Source organism: Phacochoerus africanus, chromosome 14 (assembly GCF_016906955.1).
Source record: "Phacochoerus africanus isolate WHEZ1 chromosome 14, ROS_Pafr_v1, whole genome shotgun sequence".
NCBI lineage: Eukaryota > Metazoa > Chordata > Mammalia > Artiodactyla > Suidae > Phacochoerus > Phacochoerus africanus.
The window spans coordinates 5,769,621-5,790,251 of record NC_062557.1 but is presented as its reverse complement, the minus strand read 5'-3'; the positions used below and the strand labels follow the sequence as shown (position 1 = coordinate 5,790,251).

The following is a 20,631-nucleotide window of genomic DNA, read 5'->3' as shown; positions in this document are numbered from 1 at the left end:
CTGGGCTTCCCTCGATGGTTTCCCTTCCTCTGGCAGAAGGGAGCTGTGGGCAGGGCTTCGGGTTCTCGGGATATGAGGGTGCATACATTATGAATGGGGGATGTCGGGGCTCCTGGGGGCCTGCCATTCTCACTCCTAAGGGAGCAGCCTATGGGTGCTGGGTGTGGGTCTTGGAACCGCAGCACCTCCCCTCCCCCGCCCCGGGGCCTGGGTGACCCCTGTTGCCTTCTGTTGCCCCAGCGCTCGCATGGCCCCAAGGACTTCCTTCCCGACGGCTCGGCGGCCCAGGCTGAGCGGCTGCGCTTGTGCCGCGAGGAGCTCTGGCAGCTGCTGGCGGAGGAGCGCGTGGAGCGCCTGTGAGGGGGGCGGGCCGGGCCGGGGGCGGAGCCGGGCGGACGGACCGGGTCGACTAAGCCCGCAGATTGAGACGGCCCCCTCCCCACTCCTTGCCAGGGGCAGTTTGGTGGCCGCCGAGTGGAGACCGGAAGAAGGCTTCGTGGAGCTGAAGTCTCCTGCGGTGAGCCGTGGGCCTTTGAGACAGGGAGCCCGCCTTCTCTGCCCTCCCGGCTCCTTTGTGACATTTGCTCTGGGTCCCACGCAGGGTAAATTCTGGCAGACTATGGGCTTCTCAGAGCAGGGACGGCAGCGGCTTCACCCGGAAGAGGCCTTGTATCTGCTGGAGTGTGTGAGTGGGGCCCTGGGAGCGTGGCAAAGGGCTTGGGACCAAGGAACGGAGAGGCCATGTATTATTTGGAAGAAAAGTATATCATCTGAGCATTCCGGGAGCTTGTAACCTGATTTCCAGAGCAGGAGACAAGAGTACTACGCGGGGAGCTGGGATTCCAGCCTAATTCTGAGTGCTGCCTCCCTCCCCGACCCCCTGTCTTCCTGGTTGGCCATATTCTCGCTGCAATGGGGGGGGGGGAGTATAGCAAGCCAGGAAGTCGCCCCATTGGCTGTGCCACTGCAGGGAGGATTCACAAGCCAGGCTGTTGGCCCCACTTCCAGGGTTCCATCCAGCTCTTCCACGAAGACCTGCCACTGTCTATCCAGGAGGCCTACCAGCTGCTGCTGACTGAGGACACTGTGACTTTCCTGCAGTACCAGGTATCTGTCATCCTCTCCCCGGAGAGGAGCCACCCACCTACTCAGCTAACAAGTGCTTATGAGTACTGACAAGGGGCTAGGCACAGGGCCATGTGCTGAGGCTACCAGGCAGTCCAGAGCTCGGTGGCTAAAGTGCTTCCATTCCCGCGGTGGCATTTGGGTCATAGATTAGCAAGCAAGCAAATGGATGATTGAGTTCACAGGTGAGAGCCAGAAAGAAGGGGAGGAGGGGGAGCCCAAGGCTAGAGACATAAATGTGGGCATCATAACCGCACGGATGGTATTGCCAACCTCACTGGGCTGTGTGGAGGTGTGGCCCGAGACCCGGACACTCCAGCATGAGGTCAGGGGAAGATGGGGGACCCAAGGAGAAAAAGCAGGCGAGGGAGCATCACAGAAGCCGAGAGAAGGTCTTCCAAGGAGGAAGTGGTAGGCCATGTGGAGGTTACTGAGAGATCAAGCAAGATGGGGACATTCCTGCCTGCACCTCCCTGACAGGGACACAGGGACACATCCAGAGGCCAGTCCCCGGCCCTCCCCCTTTCTGTGGGGTGGGAGGCAGATGTCCTCCACCTTCTGCTGTCTTCCTACCTGCGCGATAGGTAGGAGCTCACTCACCACAGCTTTGGTATCAAAATATTCTGGGCTGTATTTTTTTTCCTGGTATCTATCAGCTATCAGATTTGGGGATTTAAGTCAAGAAACTCTGAAAGTGGAGTTCCCTTGTGGCTCCGTGGGTTAAGAATCCAACATTGTCACTGCTGTGGCTTGGGTCACTGCCATGGCATGGGTTCATTCCCTGGCCTGGGAACTTCTGCATGCTGTGGATGTGGCCAAAAGGGGGGGGGGGATAAAAACTGCTAAATGTCTTTTATGCCCAGAGTAAGGTAAGTGAGTGATAGGAATTCAGAGACTGAGACCTTGTTTTGGCGGCAGGGGGAGAGTGTGTGTGTGTGTGTGTGTTTATAATGAGGTATGGTCCAGCTCGTCCCAGGGTTTGGAATCTGGGGGTGCAAGGAAAGTTTCTGTCTGGAGAAAGTGTTTTCAGAAGTGGACCTCTGACCTCTCCTTTTTTCCTTTTGAGGTCTTCAGCCACCTGAAGAGACTGGGCTATGTGGTTCGACGATTCCAACCCAGGTAAATCCCTGTCGCATTTCCCTCGAGTTTGTCCTGGTCCTAGGACCTGGCTGACTAGCTCCAAAGTGGAAAGCGGTCTCTCTACCTGGAATCCTTGGCGGGAACTGCAACTCCCTGAACGCGGGCTGGGGGCTTCTGCTGGACGTGTTCTCCCGAGGGCCATGTTGGGACAAATCTTGGTCATTTGAGCGTATCGTGAGCTATCAGATTGGGCCCCTTCTTCAGCCCGTCCACTCCACAGATAGCATTTGAGCACCTCTGGCTCACTGTGCGTGCCAGAGCAATGCCTGGCACTTAGTAGGTGTGCAGGTGCACTTAACGAGTGAGACTATGAACGAAGGACCAGGTGAGGAATTAACAGTCGAGGAGGACTTCACATTCCGTTTGCTGGGTTGGGTGTTCTTTCCTTCTGGGGCCTCTGCCGATTGTCACCTTAGTCACCCAGCGTCGCTGAGAGCCACAGAGACTTTCGGACTCGGAGGGGAAACTGGTACAGCCGTTGCAGCTTCACAGGGCGTCACAGACCCTCTAGAACAGGCATCTCCTTTAATTCCTGGAAGTGGAACATGTCTAAGGAAACAGTCATGGATAGATGTGTGGAAGTTCACCTGTGAGAACATTCATCTATTCGGTCATTCACGCAACAATGTTTATTGACTATTTACTGGGGGCCAGGCCCTGTGCTCATGGTCGAGGAATAGCTGAGAGCAAAGTCAGTGACCCCACCGAACTTGGATTTAACGGGGAACTTACACAAAATCGCATCGCTTTGCAAAATCAGTGGTCTTGGAAACATCCTATAAATCCAACGCGGAACGCGTGGTCACACAGATTAGAGTTTATCCCATGGAGCAGCTCTATGTCATGGACCTTTCTGTAGGGATAAAAATGTTCTGTGTGAATGTTGTCTCATTCGTGTGGCTTCTGTAACCAGGAGACTGAGTTTTTAATTTTTTTTCTTGTCTTTTTAGGGCCATACCTGTGGCAGGTGGAGGTTCCCAGGCTAGGGGTCAAAACGGAGCTGTAGCTGCCGGCCTATGCCACAGCCACACCAGTGCAGGATCTGAGCTGCATCTGTGATCCTACACCATAGCTCACAGCAACGCCGGATCGTTAACCCACTGAGTGAGGCCAGGGATTAAACCCACGGCCTCATGGATACCAGTCGGGTTTGTTCACCACTGAGCCACAAGGGGAACTCCTAGTTTTGTTTAACTTGAATGGATTTATATTTAACTTAAGTCGCCCTTTGTGTCTAGGGGTACCATATTGGACAGTGCAGCCTTACAGCCATAAGAAAAAAATCACTGCAGGGAAGAATGGTTTAATGATAAAGGGCTATGTCCATAATATGCTATCGAGTGTAAGAAAAAGGCCACACAGCAGTGTGTTAGTGCAGTATCATCTTTGACAGAAAAAAATCTACGGAGAAGACAGTGTGTATCTGTGTGTGTGTGTGTGTAAGAAACAAAATACTACAGTAGTACCCGTGGGTTTTATTTTCATTTCTCTATGTTTTCTAAGTTTTCTAGTCCTCTTACCAGTGATTAGTCCTTTATTGCTGGCTCTGCAGGAGCCCTGGTTCCAGGGAACCTCTGCTCAGAGGTGCCGTTGGTGAGACGTAGAGGCCCTGGTGGCTGCCCCCGTGTTCCCCGTGCGCAGGTCTGCCCAGGGCCTTAGCCCTTGGCTGTGGCTCTGACCCTGACCCACTTTCTCGGGGCCAGTCCCTCACGCTTTGCACTGGGAGCCCCAGGCTGAGGAGTGGGTCTGTGGCCCACCCCATTCTCACCCCACAGCTCCGTCCTGTCCCCTTACGAGAGGCAGCTGAACTTGGACGGCCAGCACCTGGAGGATCGGCACGGCAAGAGGAAGAGGAGGAGCTCCAGCTCTCGGTAATGCTCCCCATGTGGCCACCACCCAGGGCGAGCCGGTGACGGAGTGCTGGTGTTGGGGACCTTGGAGAATGCCTGGGCTTAAGAGCGGGGCTCGGGCGGCTCCTGCCCAGGCTCAGGGAGGCAGCAGGGCACGTGTGGGTCACGTGCACCTCAGCCATCAGGAGCAGATGTGCTGCATTTCCTCCCCACGTCCCTCAGGTCCATTAATAAGAAGCCCAAGGCCCTGGAGAACCCCCTGCAGGGGGTGGATGGGACACCCGAGAGCCTGGCAACCTCCAGCCCACCTCCCCGAAACCAGAACAGCCGATGCCCAGAGGAGAAACCCCAGGAGTCAAGCCCTGTAAAGGGCCCAGAGGGCCCCTCCCAGCTTCTGGGGTCCCTGGAGCCCTGCCCTGGTCTGCCCAGGGAGGGGGTGCGGTGCAGCCAGGAGAGTGGCAAAGTAGAGAACGGGGTCCAGGGGCCGTGTAAGCCACGCTGGAACTTTGAGCAAATCTCCTTCCCCAACATGGCTTCAGACGGCCGCCACACCCTCCTGCTTGCCCCCGCGCCAGAGCTGCTCCCGGCCAATGTTGCTGGGCGGGAGACGGACGCCGAGCCCTGGTGCCAGAAGCTCAACCAGCGGAAGGAGAAGCTCTCCAGGCGGGAACGGGAGCAGCAGGCAGAGGCCCAGCACTTCCGGGAGGACGTGAACTCAGATCCCGAGGTGCAGCGCTGCTCCAGCTGGCAGGAGTACAAGCAGCTGCTGCAGAGGCGGCACCTGCAGAAGACCCAGAGCCGCCCCCCACACCTCTGGGACCAGGCTGTCACCCCCTTGCTGAGTCCTGGTCAAGCAGACTCCCCAGGTACCCCCTCGCCCTGCCGTAGGCCGCTGGCCACTGAGGAATCGCGAGCCCTTGAGAGGGGCTCCGATTGACCTCGGCGGATGGGGGAGGAGAGAGCTGTTGGGGGAGTGGAACCCACAGGATGGTCCGTCCTGGGGAGCAGCGAAGAGCCCCGGGCGGGAGGGTTTAGAAAGGGTAAATCAGTGGCCAGGGAGGGGTGAGGAGAAACGAAAACTGCAACCTCGTCCTTAAGGTCATATAAACAAGATGCATGTGGACAGCCCTGCCACCAGCCGGCTGTGGCCCCTGTTCTCCCTCTGTTAGAAGGGAACAGGGAGCTGATACGTTGGCCAAATAAAAGGAAGCTTTCCTGTATGCCCTGCACTTAAGAGTAGAGAACTAGTAAGGCAGGAATGGTATTATCAGATTCAAAACTACTTTTAATCCTTGGGGGAACATGGTGAGTTGTAAGTAACTAGAGTAGGGTTGCCAGGGCAGTTACATTTGAATTTCAGATAAACAACTATTTTTTAGTATAAATATGTTCCAAATGTTGGATGGGACATACTTAATACTAAAACAGCAACTACTGAAAAAAAACCCTGCAGAATTCCATGGTGGCTTAGCAGGTTAAGGATCCAGCATTGAGTTCCCATCATGGCTCAGCGGCAACAAACCCGACTAGGATCCATGAGGAGGCGGGTTTGATCCCTGGCCTCAGTGGGTTAAGGATCCAGCATTGCCTTGAGCTGTGGCGGATCCAGCATTGCCACTGCTGTGGCACAGGGTTCGATACCTGGCGGGGAACTTCCACGTGCTGCGGGCATGGCCATAAATAAATAATCTGCTAAATCTGGCCACCCTAAACTAGATGGCAGGTTCAGAAATGTCAGGGAAGTCTGGGTGGATGACTCCCCTCACCCACGCCTTAACTTTCACCATCTTTGTAGCCACAGCCCTTCAGCTTATCTCTGTGCTGCAGACAACACACCTTGCCGATGGAGGGGCCCGGTGAGTTTCCAGGTAGTGCCCGACTCCACAGTACTTTGGCTGCCAAGAGTCGGCAGCTGGGATGGGACTCCTGAAGTTGGGCGTGAGCTGGGGGAGCATTCCAGGGACCCTCTACCCTGGCTAACGTTCACGTGTGTCCAGGGGAGAGGGAGGAGTGACAGACAGTCATCCCCGGGGTTCCAAGATAAGGTAGCTGAGGCTCCTCGGTGCCCCTGGGTGGGATGGGTTGGGGGGGGCTGTTCCCTGGACCTGAGGGAAGGAAAGGGTGGTGTGGAAAGAAAAGGTGGGGGAGGAGAGCCCCTGTTTCCTAAGGTTTCTCATGGTTCTCAGGCTGCTCGAAAAGTCTGGAGGCTTGGAGATCAGCTTTGATGTCTACCAGGCTGACGCTGTGGCCACGTTCCGAAAGAATAACCCCGGCAAGCCCTACGTTCGGATGTGCATTAGTGGGTACGAAAGACCAGTGAGCACTGCTCCCAGGCTGCCGCCAGTTCTCTTGTAAACCAGGTGGACCTCCTCTCGGTGCTCCTGGCTAGTTGTTAGTCCCCGAGAAGAACCAGGGGTCCGGAGTGAGGCCTCAGAGCCGACGAGCGCTATGGGCACCCAAACTTCCCAGTCCTCAGCTCTCATTCCTGGCATTTTCGAGTCGTCTCTCCTGTGCCACTTTAGTCCCAGGCTCAACTCAGCAGAAGGGATGTGAATCAGAGGGATTTTCAGGCCAAGAGTCCCCTTACCCAACCAGGGCTCTGAATCTTAGCAGAGTCATGCAGTCTGCAGACAGGAGAGCCCAGTGGCCAGACCTCTTGCACCCCAACTCCTGTGTGAGAGCCTCCCTTCCCTGGGAGCTTCAGAGGGCTGGATTCTTTTTTTTGGGGGGGGGTCTTTTTGCCTTTTCTAGGGCCGCACCCACGGCATATGGAGGTTCCCAGGCTAGGGGTCTAATCGGAGCTGTAGCTGCCAGCCTACACCAGAGCCACAGCAACGCCGGATCCTTAACCCACTGAGCAAAGCCAGGGATCGAACCGCAACCTCATGATTCCTAGTCAGATTCATTAACCACTGCGCCACGATGGGAACTCTGAGGGCTGGATTCTCAAATCTTATGGGCAGCCTCTGTTCAGGTCTCAGTCTCACCTTGATTCTTGCAGATTTGATGAGCCAGTCCCAGACCTCTGCACCCTCAAGCGGTTGTCCTACCAGAGCGGGGATGTTCCTCTGATCTTTGCCCTGGTGGACCACGGAGACATCTCCTTCTACAGCGTCAGGGACTTCACGCTGCCCAAGGATGTGGAACACTGACCACGCAGCTCTGGCAGGGCCTGGGGTCTGCTTTGGGGGACCTGGACTGTCTACTCTCAGGGACCATCTCAGTTGCCTCCTACACCCAGACTCTGATCTGTAGCTTCAGGGGCTAGTCTGGGCCTTGGCCCTGGGTGTCTGGCGCTTGCAGGAGAGCAAAGCCTTGCCCCCTGCCTGGCTGCTGCAGCGCTTCCAAGCCCCACGTCTGAGAGTGCTGCTTTGCAGTGATCCCCTGCAAACTCAGGACTAGATTTCAGAGACCCAGCGAGGTGGGGCAGAAGAGAGGACTCTGTGCCTTTAATTGAGAGGGTGCCTGCTTCATGCGATAAAGCCAAAGCCATTAAAAAAAAAAAAAAAATCCCCTTTTCTGCTGTGACTGAGTATACTGGATGAGGCCTCCCTATCCCCACCATCCCACTGTCCGAGGATGGGGCCCCCAGGCCCTCACCCCTGCTTTGTCCACCCACAGAGAGCGCTGCTTTCTTGGGGGCAAGAGCTAAGAGGGCAGGAATGCGACCCCTCGCCTGAGGGAAGTCCCAGACCTGTAATTAGCTTGGCTTTCAGAAGGGTAGCCCAAGGAGGGAAGCTGGCACCCATTGGTCCTCCCCTAAACGCAGCGGAGGTCCGGGTGGAGGAGTGGCCTGAACCCTAGTCGTTTGGAGCTGTGTGGTGCAGCGCGCCATTCACGCCCAGACCTCCGCTCCCGGCCTTCGTCGTGCTAAAAACTCCGGTCACAGTTGCTGGCCCTCGGGGCCTCCGGTGACAACGACTTGGAGGAGGGTACAGGCTTGGGGCCCGCCCCGAGAGGAGGCGGCTCTTGGCGACGCCTCTCTCTCCAAGCCACCTGGCTCTTGGGTCCCGAAACTTGGCCCTGTGTCAGACGTCACCCTCTGATTGGGCTGGGCGCTTTCAGGAAGAGCCAGCCAGGCTATGCCCCTCCCTCGGGGCCGCTCCGGACCGGGTTGTGGGAGGGACCTCTCCCTTTATGGAGTTGGGCCTGGAAGGTGGCCCGGAGCCACTTCGCGTTCCGGGAACTATTTTCCTCCCCGGGAGGCGGCGGGACACTGGGCGCGGCGTGCCGTCCTGCGGCCAGGTGCGCGCAGGTGAGGTCAGGGGCGGGCCGGCAGTGCCTCGTGCATATTCACACGGGTCGCGGCCCCGCCCCCGCTCTCCCGGGAGCCGCGGATTGGCCAGGACGCGGTCCCCGCCCCTCGGGGGCGCTCTCCTTGCGCCCCCGCCTCGACGGCGCAGGGCTTCAGGAGGCGGGGCCAGGCTCGGGGGGCGGGCTGCTGGGGCCCGACGCGCTCTCTGGGTTCCGCCCGCCGGGCCGGCTTGCCCTTTATGTAAATAGCGGCGGCTCCGCCCCCTGCTCGCCGCGCCGGAGGTGAGCAGGAAGGAGACGGCCGCCCAGCAGCCCGTGGGCCGGCGGCAGGGTGAACAGAGCCGGCTGCGGGCGCTGAGGAACGCGGAGGCCTCCGGCGGGAGCCGGCCTGGGGTTCCAGGTGAGGTGCGAGCCGGGACCTAAGGAGCCGGGCCCGCCCCCTCGGGGCTCCCGCCACTCTGGGCGAGGAGACAGGGAGGGCCAGGACCCTTGGCTTCCCCGGGCTGGGTGGGGAGGGCTGCGCCCAAGTCCGCTCGCCTCGCCCAGGATCCCGTCGTTCCGCTCAACGAGGAGAAAGACACCTGTAGGAAGTGCCGCTGGGAACTTTTCTGTGACTGATCTGCCCGCGATTAGGGAATTTGGGTTTCGGGTTTGCACAACAGCGTTGGCTTTGGGGAGCAGGGAAACAGGTGCTCGGCCCGGCTGGGTGCGAGGGTCACTGCGGGCGGAGACGGAGTCCCCCGGTCTCCGGCCCAACGTGCAAGGCGCCTGGCCGCGGAGGCCAGCGACACGCGTCTCCGGTGGCCCTCTCTCCACGAGCGGGGGCCGGAGCGCCTTACGTCGGCGGCTTAGCCCCTGCTCCTGCCATCTGGGCCCTCTCCCTGCCGGCCCTTTGTGCCTCCTAATCCCTGGACGCAGGAAGCCCGCTGGAGGGACTTGGGTCTTGGGGCCTTTCTCCACCTCAGGCGGCTTTGGATGCCTTTAGGGGACTTGACGGAGGTCCAGTCTCTTTTCCACGATCATGGGGGTGGGTTGCGCTGTGGAACGTTGGGACTTAGCGAGGAGTGAAAAATTCTGTCTTGCCAAAGAAAGCGTGCAAAGTTTGCTCTGGTTTGTTCGGTCTGGACGGTTCACAGTCACACGGAGCTTTGGCTGTGGGAAGAACCTGCGGTAACCAGGAGAGCCGTGTGCGGCCCCCTGAGGCTCTCACCCGAGACTGGTGAGCTTTGAGAGAGGTGGGCGGGGCATAGATCTGCGCCATTCCCGCGGGGATCCTTGTGCCAGATGCAGGGCGACTTAACCTGGGCTCTGGGGATCTTCTGCAGAGTTTACAACTCAAGGTCCCGTCAGGCTGCAGAGGGGGCTCTGAGCAGGGAGGGGAGGAGGGAGGGAATGAGTGTGTCAGGGAGACGGGAAACCCCAGGTGGGAGGAACAGAGCAGCGGGCCGCAGCGGGCCGAAGAGCTGGCCCAGCACAGGGGAAGCCAAGGTCAGGAGTGGCATCTGAGGAAGACTGTCTGGGTCTTTGGGAACTGAAGCACGGGAATGGTCCTGGAAGAGACGGTCCCGCTTCTCTACTGCATGGGAATTAGAGTTTGGGTTTTCTTAAACCATCTGCCCACAGTGCTGACTTACTGCAGTCAGGACTCAGAGCCAGCTCTGGGGGCTCTGACCAGTGCTTGCTCCCACCCTCTGAAGTTAGACTGGGCCAATCTCGTGGGGGCCGCTGGACAATGTCTCCAAAGTCTGGGGTCGTCCTGCATCCCTAGTCTTCCCTGAGACAATGGAGTAGCCACTTTAGCAGCAGCTTAATATAATTTTAATAACTTACTACACAGTAACATTTTAATGCACAATAGTATTAAAAGAAAAAAAAAAGGGCCCTCGACCCACATGACCCCCCTTGGTTTAAAAAAAATAAGGGGGGACCAGAGTTCCCGTTGTGGCTCAGCAGGTTAGGAACCCAACATGTTGTCCGTGAGAATGCCGGTTTGATTCCTGCCCTCGCTCAGTGGGTTAAGGTTTGGTGTTGGAGTTCTCGTTGTGGCTCAGTGGAAACAACCCAACTAGTATCCATGAGGACACAGGTTCAATCCCTGGCCCTGCTCAGTGGGTTAAAGAATCCGGCGTTGCCACGAGCTGTGGTGTAGGTCACAGACATGGCTCGGATCTTGCTGTGGCTGTGGCGTAGGCCGGCAGCTGCAGCTCTGATTCAGCCCCTAGCCCGGGAACTTCCACATGCCACAGGTGCGGCCCTAAAAAACAAAATAACAAACAAAGGATCCAGTGTTGCCGCAAGCTGTGGCGTAGGTCACAGAAGCAGCCCAGGATCCGGTGTTGCTGTGGCTGTGGTGTAGGCCGGCAGCTGCAGATCCAATTCGACCCTTAGCCTGGGAACGTCCACATGCGGCAGGTGCGGCCGAAAAATAAAAATTAAAATTAAAATTAAATTAAAATTAAAAAGGTAACAGGAACCTTTTAGAAAGATTAGCATTTTAGAAAGTGTAAACTAAGACGGTAAAACTCCTGCCTCACAGCCCTTCCTCAGCTGCGGTGCATGTTGAGGTTTTTAGTGTGTTTCCAGACTCAGGTGTATTTTTGAATTGTGCCCTGCCAGTTTCTGGCTGCGTGACCTTGGCTCTGTCACTTAACCACGCCAGACCTCAAGGTGCCTTGCTTTTACGGACGTTCATGAGAGGATGAAAAATATCCTAAACACGTGGCCCCCGGCCTGTAGCAGGCGCCAGGTGAGGGTGGGCTGCTTAGCGCCCCCGAGAAGCAGAAAACGCATGGCCGACGGGGGGCCTTTGGACAGATGCCTGGCCTCTTGGACATGCCTGATGGGTTGTGACGGAATTCGGTTTCTTCTCCGTCCAGAAATCACGACTTTTGAAAGCCTCTGGAGATCAGAACTTTCAGAATGAGGACATTGCTCCGTGGAGGGCAGTGGCCTCTCACCTCACCAGGGCTTGAGTGGCCCTTGCTGCTTCTGCTGCTCCTTGGATGAGCCAGGAGTGAGGCCTGGGGGCCTTTCCTGGGAGGCTTGTGTGTGTGTGTGTGTGTGTCCAGGCTAATCTGCTCTGTGTTCTGCTCCGGGGAAAGCCGGGCTGTACACATTCTGCACCCTGGTGGGTGGGAGGGGCCACATTCCTATGCCGCTCTGTTTCCTTAAAGGATTTTCTGCCAACTCCATCGTGCCCCCTTTCAACCTCACTTAGGGATGAGGTACCCTCCTCTCCTCCCAGGACTTCCCGGCCCAGGACCTTCCCTCCCACAGAGGAGGTGGTACCCGGAGCCGGAAAGCTTGGGTCCTCTGCCATCCGTTTGCGCGCCCTCTCTACCCCATTGGAGACCCTGAGCAGCCCTGGCAGGAGTCTCCAGAAGCAGCGCTGTGTTCTCTGAAGGGCCCTTCCTGGTATGTCAGAGGCAGATTTTGAGACATCTGAATCGTGGCCCGGGGACCCCTGCTCCTGGGCTGGCTGCCTTGAGCAGCGTGGCTGCCTGCACTCACTTATCCTGAGTACTCAGCTCGGAGAGGCCTTCTTATCTCACTCGGGCGATATCGCTGTCAGGGCTCCTCCGGGGCCAAGGCATGCCAGGTCGGTTTGGCAACTTTGTTTTCCCCTGCCCAGGAGTGGTTCCAAGGGAGAAGTGGGCTCTGGGGCAGCAGATGGCATCCCCTACCCCTGCGGCACTACCGGCAGTGTTTGCCTTTCTCCAGCCCCGACTCCCCCCTGGCTCCCTGGGAGACCCTCCCCCTCTCTGTGCCCTGTCACCGTGGGGCTTTGCCCAGCTGCCTTAGGGGTGGCCTTCCTTCCCCGCCCTGCCTCTCGGAGAAACTAGCCCTTTGAAGAGTCACCCCACTCCTTCCTCTTCCCAGGAAGCACACTGAATTCTCGAGCTAGGAGAGGCTCCTCTGGGCGTGGGGACAGGGAAGCTGCTAGGCACCTGACTCTACCCTTCAGGAATTCAGCAGAGACCAGAGTCTTTTCTCGAGACACCTGACTCAGTGTTGCCAGGGCTTGACGAGAGGGACATCTGGGCACAGGACTGTTTGATCCTAGTAAATAATATGATTGTTGGATCTCCTTGCTAAGAAGCTGGGTGTCCTGGAGCCTCGGGCTGAGGCAGGGCCCATAAGGGTATCCCCAGAGGAGGTCAGGCCTGACATGCTCATGGCCCTGACCTTGGCCAGGGACTTGAGAACCGGGTGGGGACGTCCCCTGTGGGGCCCCAGCTCAGTGCTCTCTGGGATCAGTGGCTCCTGCCTGGAGAACACCTTTGCCCAATTGATGCCCACTCTGTCCCAGCCGTTCATTCACTTATTCAACAAGAATTTACCGGTGCCTCTGTGTGTGCCACGTGGTCTAGACAGGCGGGATAATCCTCATACCAAGCAAAGGTCTCTGCCCTCACAGGACTACATTCTAAAGGATGGGCAGCACGAGCGACCAGAAATAAGGAGAGGTAATAAAGAATCCATTAAAAGACAACTCGAGGGTAAGAACTACAGCCAGGGACTGAGACCTCTCAGGAGGGGGGCTGGTTGCAACCTTTTTTTTTTTTTTTTTTTAGGGCCACACCCAAGGCATATGGAGGTTCCCAGGCTAGGGGTCCAATCGGAGCTGTAGCAGCCAGCCTACACCAGAGCCACAGCAACATAGGATCCTTAACCCACTGGGCAAGGCCAGGGATGGAACCTGCGTCCTCATGGATGCTAGTTGGGTCCGTTAACCCCTGAGCCACGACGGGAACTCCCTGGTTGCAACTTTTAAAAAAGTGGTCAGGAAGGAGGGCCTGGACAGAAAGTCATATTGAAGTTTGCAGGAAGCGAGGGCATGCTTTAAATGTGGGTTAAGCACTGGAGATGCAGCCATGGGTAAGACAGGCCCCGTACGGTCCCCTCCTCCTGGAGCTGACATCTCCTGGCAGCTCCTTGGGCCCGTGTTCACATTTTGAGGCAAATCAGAGGCTGAGGAATGGAGCCTGACGGAATGAGCCGGGGAGCCTCCCCACCCCCACCCCACCCCCACCCCAGACAAGTCATCCGCCTTCTCCACAGAATGGCTTTGCGTTTCCTTCCACATCCAGTCCATCACTTCCCTGGAGAGAGGTTCATGTTGAATTGCAGAAGGGGACTGGGGCCCCCAGAATGGGGGTGGGGGTCGGGGGTGTGTGTGCATGCTTTCTGGCTTCTCACCCCATCCTCCTGGGCAGTGGGGGAGCCTGAGTGTGGTGGGAGGGCCTCCCTGGATTGGGGGACTGGCCTGTGGCTCCATAGGATGGACAGTGGGGGTTGGGGGGTGGCACCTGGCCTGGACCCAGTCTGGGAAGGTGAGGTCAGGCTCTGGCTGCCAACCCCAGGTAGTCCCATCCAGCCTCCTGCCGGTGAACCCCTTTGTCCTGGGAGAGGCTGGAGCTGAGCAGACGGTCTGCTGTCAGGTTGGGGTTCAGATTGGGATTTGGACTCTTACTGCTCGGACTTGATAGGTCTCAGAATTAGCCATTTACAAGTAATGGTAAGAATGACGTGAGACGATGCTTGTGAAGCGCTTCGACCAGCATGAATGGCCCCAGCTCCCTCTCAGTCCCTTTTATTACCTAACAACAGCAGTGACAGCAGTTCCTTGCTGTCCGCCCTCCTGGTCCCACCTCGTGGTGGAGGTGCCCTTTCAGCCAAGGTTTGGTTGCTAAGCTGCTGGCCAGGGGCTGCCTTGTGCCTCTGGGAGGTTGGGTTTCCTAGGGCAACTCGGGTGCTTGCAAAGCAGCCGTGGGCATCTGAGCTGGCACCGACGGATGCTGGAGGGGTCAGCAGCCGGCCCCACTGCTCAGAGCCCGCTCCCCTGGGTGGGCGGTGCCAGGGCGCACTCACACCCGGCCCAGAGGCCACAGCCACACAAGCCTCACACAGGATGTCGGGGAAGGGAGGGCAGCCTTCCTCTGTGCTCTGTGGCGAGCACGGAGCCTGAGCTGAGCAGAGAGGGGAGGAGAGCTTGGGACACCACCTCCTGCTTGGGTGGGCTCCTAGCTCGTGAACACAGGAAGGTGTGGCTCCAGGGGCCTTCTTTCCCTCGGACCTGAGCTGTCCAGAGGCTGCTTCCAGAGGTAGCATCTCCCAGCAGGTCAATGGAAACACCCAGGCTGTAGAGGGACTTTCTTGGGGCTGGCCCATCCCACATCTCACACCCTGGGACAGGCTGGTACAGCTCGGGCAAGCCTTGGTCTCGGAGCTAGATGAGCCCAGGCCCCCCCAAACTGTGCCACCGTGGGACAAACTGGCTGTTCTCAGAACCCCCTTCTTCCTGCGACACCATCAGACCTGCTGCTCAGAGCGGGGAGCCCAAGACAAGCCCCCCTCTGTATTTGCTCCTTCTCTGCCTCCACTGGTCCCTGCTGCGCTCCTGAGATGCAGAGGTGGGGCCAGGGGCAGGGTGCTTCCTCCGCCACCTCCCGGTCTGAGCGGAGCTTGGGAAGCATAGACAGACTGCGAAGTTGCTGGCCTGTTGCCCAGGGGGCAGTTCTCTGATTTTTTTTTTCCAGGGTGGGCCTTGGGGTGTGGAGAGGCCAATTCTAGGCCCCACGATGTTTCGCTGGCTGGCAACAGTGTTGGATGATTGGACTAGTGAGAGGAAAGGAAGGTGCCAGGTCAGCTGCCCATGGGGGATGCTCTGGCCTGCTCCACGCACTTGGCACAGACCAGTGGGGAAGATGAGTGAGAATCAGCCACAGGTCAGCAGCCTGATGCCTTAAACCCTGACCAGAGAGCAGGGCAGAGCAGAGAGGGCAGCTCAGAGGTAGGTCTGGTCACAGACTGAGGGTGGGATGGATAGGAAGGGAGGCCAAGGCCATGCTCTAGCCAGGGGGGCGCCCCCAGCGCAGGACCGTCGGAGCTCCTTCTTGGCCCTTCACCTCAGGCCCTTCTTGGCATCAGACTGGGAAGGGGGCCTGCACTCGTCTCTTCTCCCCCATCCCTCACAGTGGAAGCCGCGTTGACGTGCGCAGCCCCCGAGAGCTCGCCAACCCCCCTCGAAGGCCTTCCGGTTGGAGCTCACAGCACCGCCCCCCCCACTGGTCACAGCCTGCAAAGTAGTAACATCCTTTAACCCTGGGTCCCCGCAGCCTGAGCACCTCCGGTCACGCAGCTGGTTCCACCCACCTGTCTGCTCCCGGCCTCTGCACCCACTTGGGGTCCATGGCGGTGGGGGAGGGGGAGCAGGTGCCCTCCCCCGACAGGACTGAGCGCCTGCTGTGAGCCCAGGGCCACCCTCACGCCTTCGCCCCTTCTCCCCTGTGATCCTCTTATCCACCCTGGCTGGGAGGCAGATAAACCGAAAGAAGAAAAAAAGGCACCAGTAATCCCATCACCCTTCCAGTAAGTGGTTGACTTAGGTAAATATTTTTAATAGATTCCACCTGACGCCTGGGCACGTCTGCCGGACGTGTTTCCATGGCCGCAGTCTCTTGCCCTTTAATGCCCATGTGCTTTCCAGCGTGAGGCTGGGCACTTGCACCTGCTCCCTGTTGTGAGCCCCTTAGGTTGCCTCTGATTTTCCCCAGTAGCTTAACGAGGCTCAACAAGCCAGGGGGAGGAGCTCCTGTCACGGTGCAGTGGAAATGAATCCGACTGGGAACCATGAGGTCATGGATTCGATCCCCGGCCTCTCTCAGTGGGTTAAGGGTCCAGCGTTGCCGTGAGCTGTGGTGTAGGTCGCAGATGTAGCTTGGATCCTGCGTGGCTGTAGTTGGGATGTAGGTTGGCAGCAGATGCAGCTTGGATCCTGCGTGGCTGTGGTTGGGATGTAGGTTGGCAGCTGTAGCTCCGATTCAACCCCTGGCCTGGGAACCTCCATGTGCTGCAGCAGGTGCGGCCCTAAAGTCAGGGGTAAACCATCCGTGGAGCTGGCTGGATAGCGGAGATTTTAGGCCCCGTTTTAGCATCAGGTGCGGTCAGAGCGCCGAGGAAGCGCAGTGGGAGTGGTCAGGGTGGGTTCAGACCAGGGAGGATTTTTGGAAGGTGATTTTTATGCTGCTTGAGGGGCAAGAAGGTGACTTTAGAGACAAAAGCACAGAGACCCTGGTGAGTGGGGCCGGTGCAGGGGACCGAGCAGAGGGGCATGCGGGGTGGGGAGGGGAGGGCGAGCCACCTCAGTGAGCCCAGGACTATCAGTGGGCGCCCACTGAAGCTCTTTGGTCCCCATTCCGAGTCACCTCTCCCTGCCACCCGCGCCCAGCCCCTCCTGGGGCTCACAAGCCTGCTCTGGATGCTGCAGCGCCCTGCCCCACATCCTCCCTGGGGTGACCCCTTCCTGTCACTCAGGACGGGGTGGGGGCTTTACAGCTCTGTCCTTTCATTCAGCCTGCACGCCGGGCACCGGCATGAGAAAGAGGGCAGAGGTCTCCGGGCAGGAGTGAGACCGCTTGTCCTCATGGAGGGTGGCACAGGTGATAAACCAGGCTGGTGACTAACCTGACCCGTAAACTGGCCAGCCCCAAGGAGACAGGCAGGCTGGGAAGTGGGGGGGGAGAAAGTCAGGGGAGGTGCCTTGGGGAGAGGCGAGGTGGGGGCCTGGGAGTACCCGGAGGAAGAGCATCCCCGACAGGAGGAGGAGCCAGTGTACAGGCCCAAACCGGGCCCACCAAGCCCTGGCCACTCTCCCGAACATATTCCCTTATGTCCTCGTGGGCTCTGATCTCTACCTGAACCCATCCCGCTGACGGGAGTGTGCCTGTGACTCATCGTGCCCTCCCCTGTGAGCTTGGCGAACTGGGGGGATCTCGTCTGTCTGTCTGTCACAGGTGTGTGCCCAGGCGGAGTCGGCTCCATGCCAGGCTCTGTGCCAGGCACCAGCGTTTGGCGTTGCTCCCACGGTTGCTGGCAGAGGAGCTCTCAGAGCCTTGGGGAGCTGTCCCCAGAGGGCCGCCGAGCTGTGGTGGGTGCGGGAGGCCTGGCTGTTGGTCCCAAGCCCTGGACTCTTTCCCTCCTTTCTCCCTGCTCCCCCCTCCACCCCCGCCCCCTACCTCCCACCTCCCCCAGGACTGGGTTGAGTGGGTAGGAGCTGTTCCACACCAGGAAGCTCCAGGCCCAGGTTCCTGAAGCTTCTCCGCAGAGAACCTGCGTGTCTGGGATGAGCAGAACAAGGGTTCGCCTGGAGGTGAGGCCGGCCAGTCCCAGACCTGTCTGCCTCTGAGAAGGAAAGCTACTTTTTTATGCCTTGACCTGGGCAGTTACTGCTCTACTGGGTGAGTGAGGAGCCAACTCACCCCAGGCCAGTGGGGTCCCAGCACCCCCTGTGGAATGAGCAGCAGATACATGCAAGGCCACCGGGAGACCTTGCCCGCGGCCAGGCCCCAAGCCCCAAACTGCTTGGTTGGCTCCGAGTTGAAGTGTGTGTGCGGCCGCGCCTTTTAACGGCAGGGCTGTAATTAAGCATCCTCCGTCCTGTCACACGCAGCCTCTAAGATCTGGGACTTCCTCGCCAGACCCGGGGGCCAAGTCTGAGTTCTTTTGGTTCCTTCTCGGTGACTCGAGCTGCCCAGCCTGTCTTTCTTTCCATGTCTGCCAAGTGGGGATATCCCACTCACCTTCCAGGAGGCTTCTGGAAGGCGAACGAACACCCAGGGTGGGGTTTAGGCGCATCGTGTTCTACCACACGAAGGTCTGGCTCGACCTGGTGGGCAGTGGTTGGATGGAGGGCCGCCCTCCCTTCCCCAGTGGGGCTGCCTCCCACCCCACCCCTCATCCCTCTCCCCACCTCTGACCTGCACATCTGACCCCCAGGACTGTGCGGTGTCACCCTTCAGCCTGTGTGGGTCCTTGGCACAGATGGTCCCTGTGCCTTCTCGTCCCCACTCCACGGCCCAGAGCAGCCTCTCTCCCTGGAGGCTGCAGGCCCTTCTCCTCCAGGGCGTCCCTCCCGGCTTCCTGTGACTTTTGACCCAGTGACCTAGGCTGGGGGAGGGAGAGCAGGCACCCCCAGGGGCCTGGGGCGGCCGAGGGATGAGCTGGCGCCACCCTCCCCCATGGCTGGAATGTGAGGCCACCAGCTCAGCTGTTTGTCCAGGAGGCCGAGGTCACTGCAGGCTCGGAGTCTGTTTTCAGTCCCTGGCCCCGGAGCCTCGGGACTTCGCTAGACCTGCTGCAGGGCCCCCGGGGGGAGAGGGGGCAGTTCCCCCGACTACCTGCTGGCGCAGGAGAAGTGGGGCTCCCCGCTCTGCTCTGGCTTCCCCCCACACGTGAAGGCACAAACCTCTCAGCCACCCGCCCAAGGGATGGCCTTTTCAGAGTCCCCAGAAGCTGGGCATGTTTGGCTGGCCCTGGGACGTGCATCACTGTCACAGTGTGCCCCCAGCTCTGCCTTGCCCGCACCTCCCAGGGTCCTTTCCTAAGCCAAGTCCTGGCCCGATGGCTCATTTTTGTCACCTTCCAAGAAGCCAGGAATTTCAAGGCACCTGTCAGACCTCAGCTTAGCTTCCTTCTTCTCCTGTAGGACCCCCGCCCCCGCCCCCGCCCTGTGCCTCCCTGTTGGTGGGGGGGGGGGCCCTGGGCGCACTTGACCTGCCCCTACCCCCGAGGCAGCTCCTGGCGGGGGGTGGGGGTGGGGGTGGGGGTGGGGGCGGGCTCTGCCTCCTTCCCTGTGGTGTGTGAACGAGGCCATTTCCAGGGTGGGCCTGAGCCCCTGTGTTTCCAAGGGCAGGCCTCGGTGTCCTACGGTCAGAGGGAGGGTGCGCTCCTGGAAGCCGGAAGCCCGAGCTCACAGGCTCCCACCCCCTCCCCCAAGGCCGAGCCAGAAATAGTTCCCCCTGGATTGGGAAGGCTTCCACGGTGGGGGGCGGATGGTTTGGGGGCCTTGAGCTGGTTTCTTTATTGGGAGCAGATTTCGCCTTCTGATTAGCCTCCACTTGGGCCCATGGGAAAGGGAGCCATTCTGAATGTTCCCCATCAGAGCCCAGGGGAGCAGGACCAGGGAAAGCCAGAGATGGGGGGTGGGGGCAGCCGGGAAGCCCAGGGTCGGGGATGGCACCGCACCCCCGACGGTGAGCCCTGCCCCTGCCCCCCGCCAGGAGGTTCCTGACGCCAGGAGGTTCCTGACGGCTGTGGCTGTGGCTGGCTGTGGCTGACGGGAGCAGCCTAGGCCCTTGGCAGCCTTCCCTGAAGTTGGAAGGCAGAATCTGCCCCGGGGGAGCTGACTCCCCAGGGAGTTCTGCGGGGGGGGGGGGGGGGGGCTGGCCTGGAATTTTCTGGGCCTCCCCCCACCCACCCCCGTGGTTCCGATCCGGGAGCCCAGGTGAACAGCACTCCCACCTTCTGGAGCGAGAGCCTTGTGAAGTTTCCCTTTCTGTTTGGCCAGAGTTTTATGGTTTTTCAGCAAACAGGTTAACAATTAAGCTTAATTAACCTCAGGGCCTCTGGCCCTCCCAGTTCCTATAAAGCCAACCTAAATGGCTTCCTCCCCCAGCTTCTCCCGTTGGCTTTAAAAGGCCCCAGGTGGCCAAGAGCAAGCGTCAGAGCATCGCCCGCCCAGCCGCCAGGTACAGAGCTCCTTCCCGCTTGGGGTTTTCTTTCTGGGGCTGAAGCTGGCCTGGCCGGGGTGGCGGCCACCTGCTGGGCCTGGGGAGAGAGGCTGCTCAGCTGGGCCCCGGGGCCTGGGCCTCCCTGCCCTGGGCCCAGCAGCTCCTCCCGTTTCCCCAGGGGGCTGCGCACGCGCAAGATGAGGCGGTTCCTGAGGCCCGGACACGACCCTGCCAGGGAGCGGCTCAAGCGGGACCTCTTCCAGTTTAACAAGGTAAGGGAAGCCAGGGGCCGGCCAGGTGGTGATGGTGGCACTGAGGTAGCACCCTCGGGGGTGGGGGGGCGCCCATACCTGGATTAAGGTACTTACTTGGCACTGCCCACCAGGGCTCACAGGAATGTGACTTTGGAACTGGGGGCTGGTTAGAGGGCTTTCCTGGGAAAGGGCTGTAGGGCCCAGGAGTGGGCACTCCCCGTCCACGCCTCCCGCTGGCTGTGTGACCTCTGCAAATCACTCCACCTCTTCCAGCCTCCGTTTCTCCCCATTTAAAGTGGGTCTAGGGGAGTTCCCATTATAGCTCAATGGGTTAAGAACCCGACTAGGATCCATGAGGATGTGGGTTCAATCCCTGGCCTCGCTCAGTGGGTTCAGGATCCGGCATTGCTGTGAGCTGTGGTGTAGGTTTTAGATGCTCGGATCCCATGTGGCTGTGGCTGTGGTGTAGACTGGCAGCTGCAGCTGCAATTCGACCCC

At 59.2% G+C, this 20,631-nt stretch overlaps 2 protein-coding genes across 10 annotated transcripts in view; both read left to right on the top strand.

Moving 5' to 3' along the window:
* Positions 1-7,643, top strand: LOC125114573 (tRNA-splicing endonuclease subunit Sen54-like). Of its 2 annotated transcripts, XM_047757934.1 has the most exons (10): positions 136-356; positions 454-517; positions 602-685; positions 1,009-1,107; positions 2,192-2,244; positions 4,041-4,136; positions 4,338-4,981; positions 5,911-5,971; positions 6,302-6,418; positions 7,117-7,643. In XM_047757934.1, the coding sequence occupies exons 1-10, from the start codon at positions 151-153 to the stop codon at positions 7,265-7,267; spliced, it is 1,575 nt and encodes a 524-aa protein (XP_047613890.1). In that variant the 5' UTR covers positions 136-150; the 3' UTR covers positions 7,268-7,643. The 2 variants fall into 2 exon arrangements, with proteins under 2 accessions (XP_047613891.1, XP_047613890.1); XM_047757935.1 differs by lacking the exon at positions 7,117-7,643 and having other exon boundaries at positions 1-356; positions 5,911-5,983; positions 6,302-6,385.
* A 980-nt stretch (positions 7,644-8,623) lies between these two features.
* Positions 8,624-20,631, top strand: part of LLGL2 (LLGL scribble cell polarity complex component 2) — a 37,783-nt gene continuing 25,775 nt past the window's right edge. For 6 of the 8 annotated variants that reach the window (XM_047757278.1, XM_047757275.1, XM_047757277.1 and 3 more), the window contains exons 1-2: positions 8,624-8,769; positions 20,058-20,151. In XM_047757278.1, coding sequence (XP_047613234.1) covers positions 20,077-20,151 — 75 coding nt within the window. In that variant the 5' untranslated portion in view covers positions 8,624-8,769; positions 20,058-20,076. Of the gene's footprint in view, positions 8,770-19,824; positions 19,898-20,057; positions 20,152-20,631 lie in introns of all 8 variants that reach the window. The other 2 variants (XM_047757274.1, XM_047757279.1) reach the window with 2 other exon arrangements.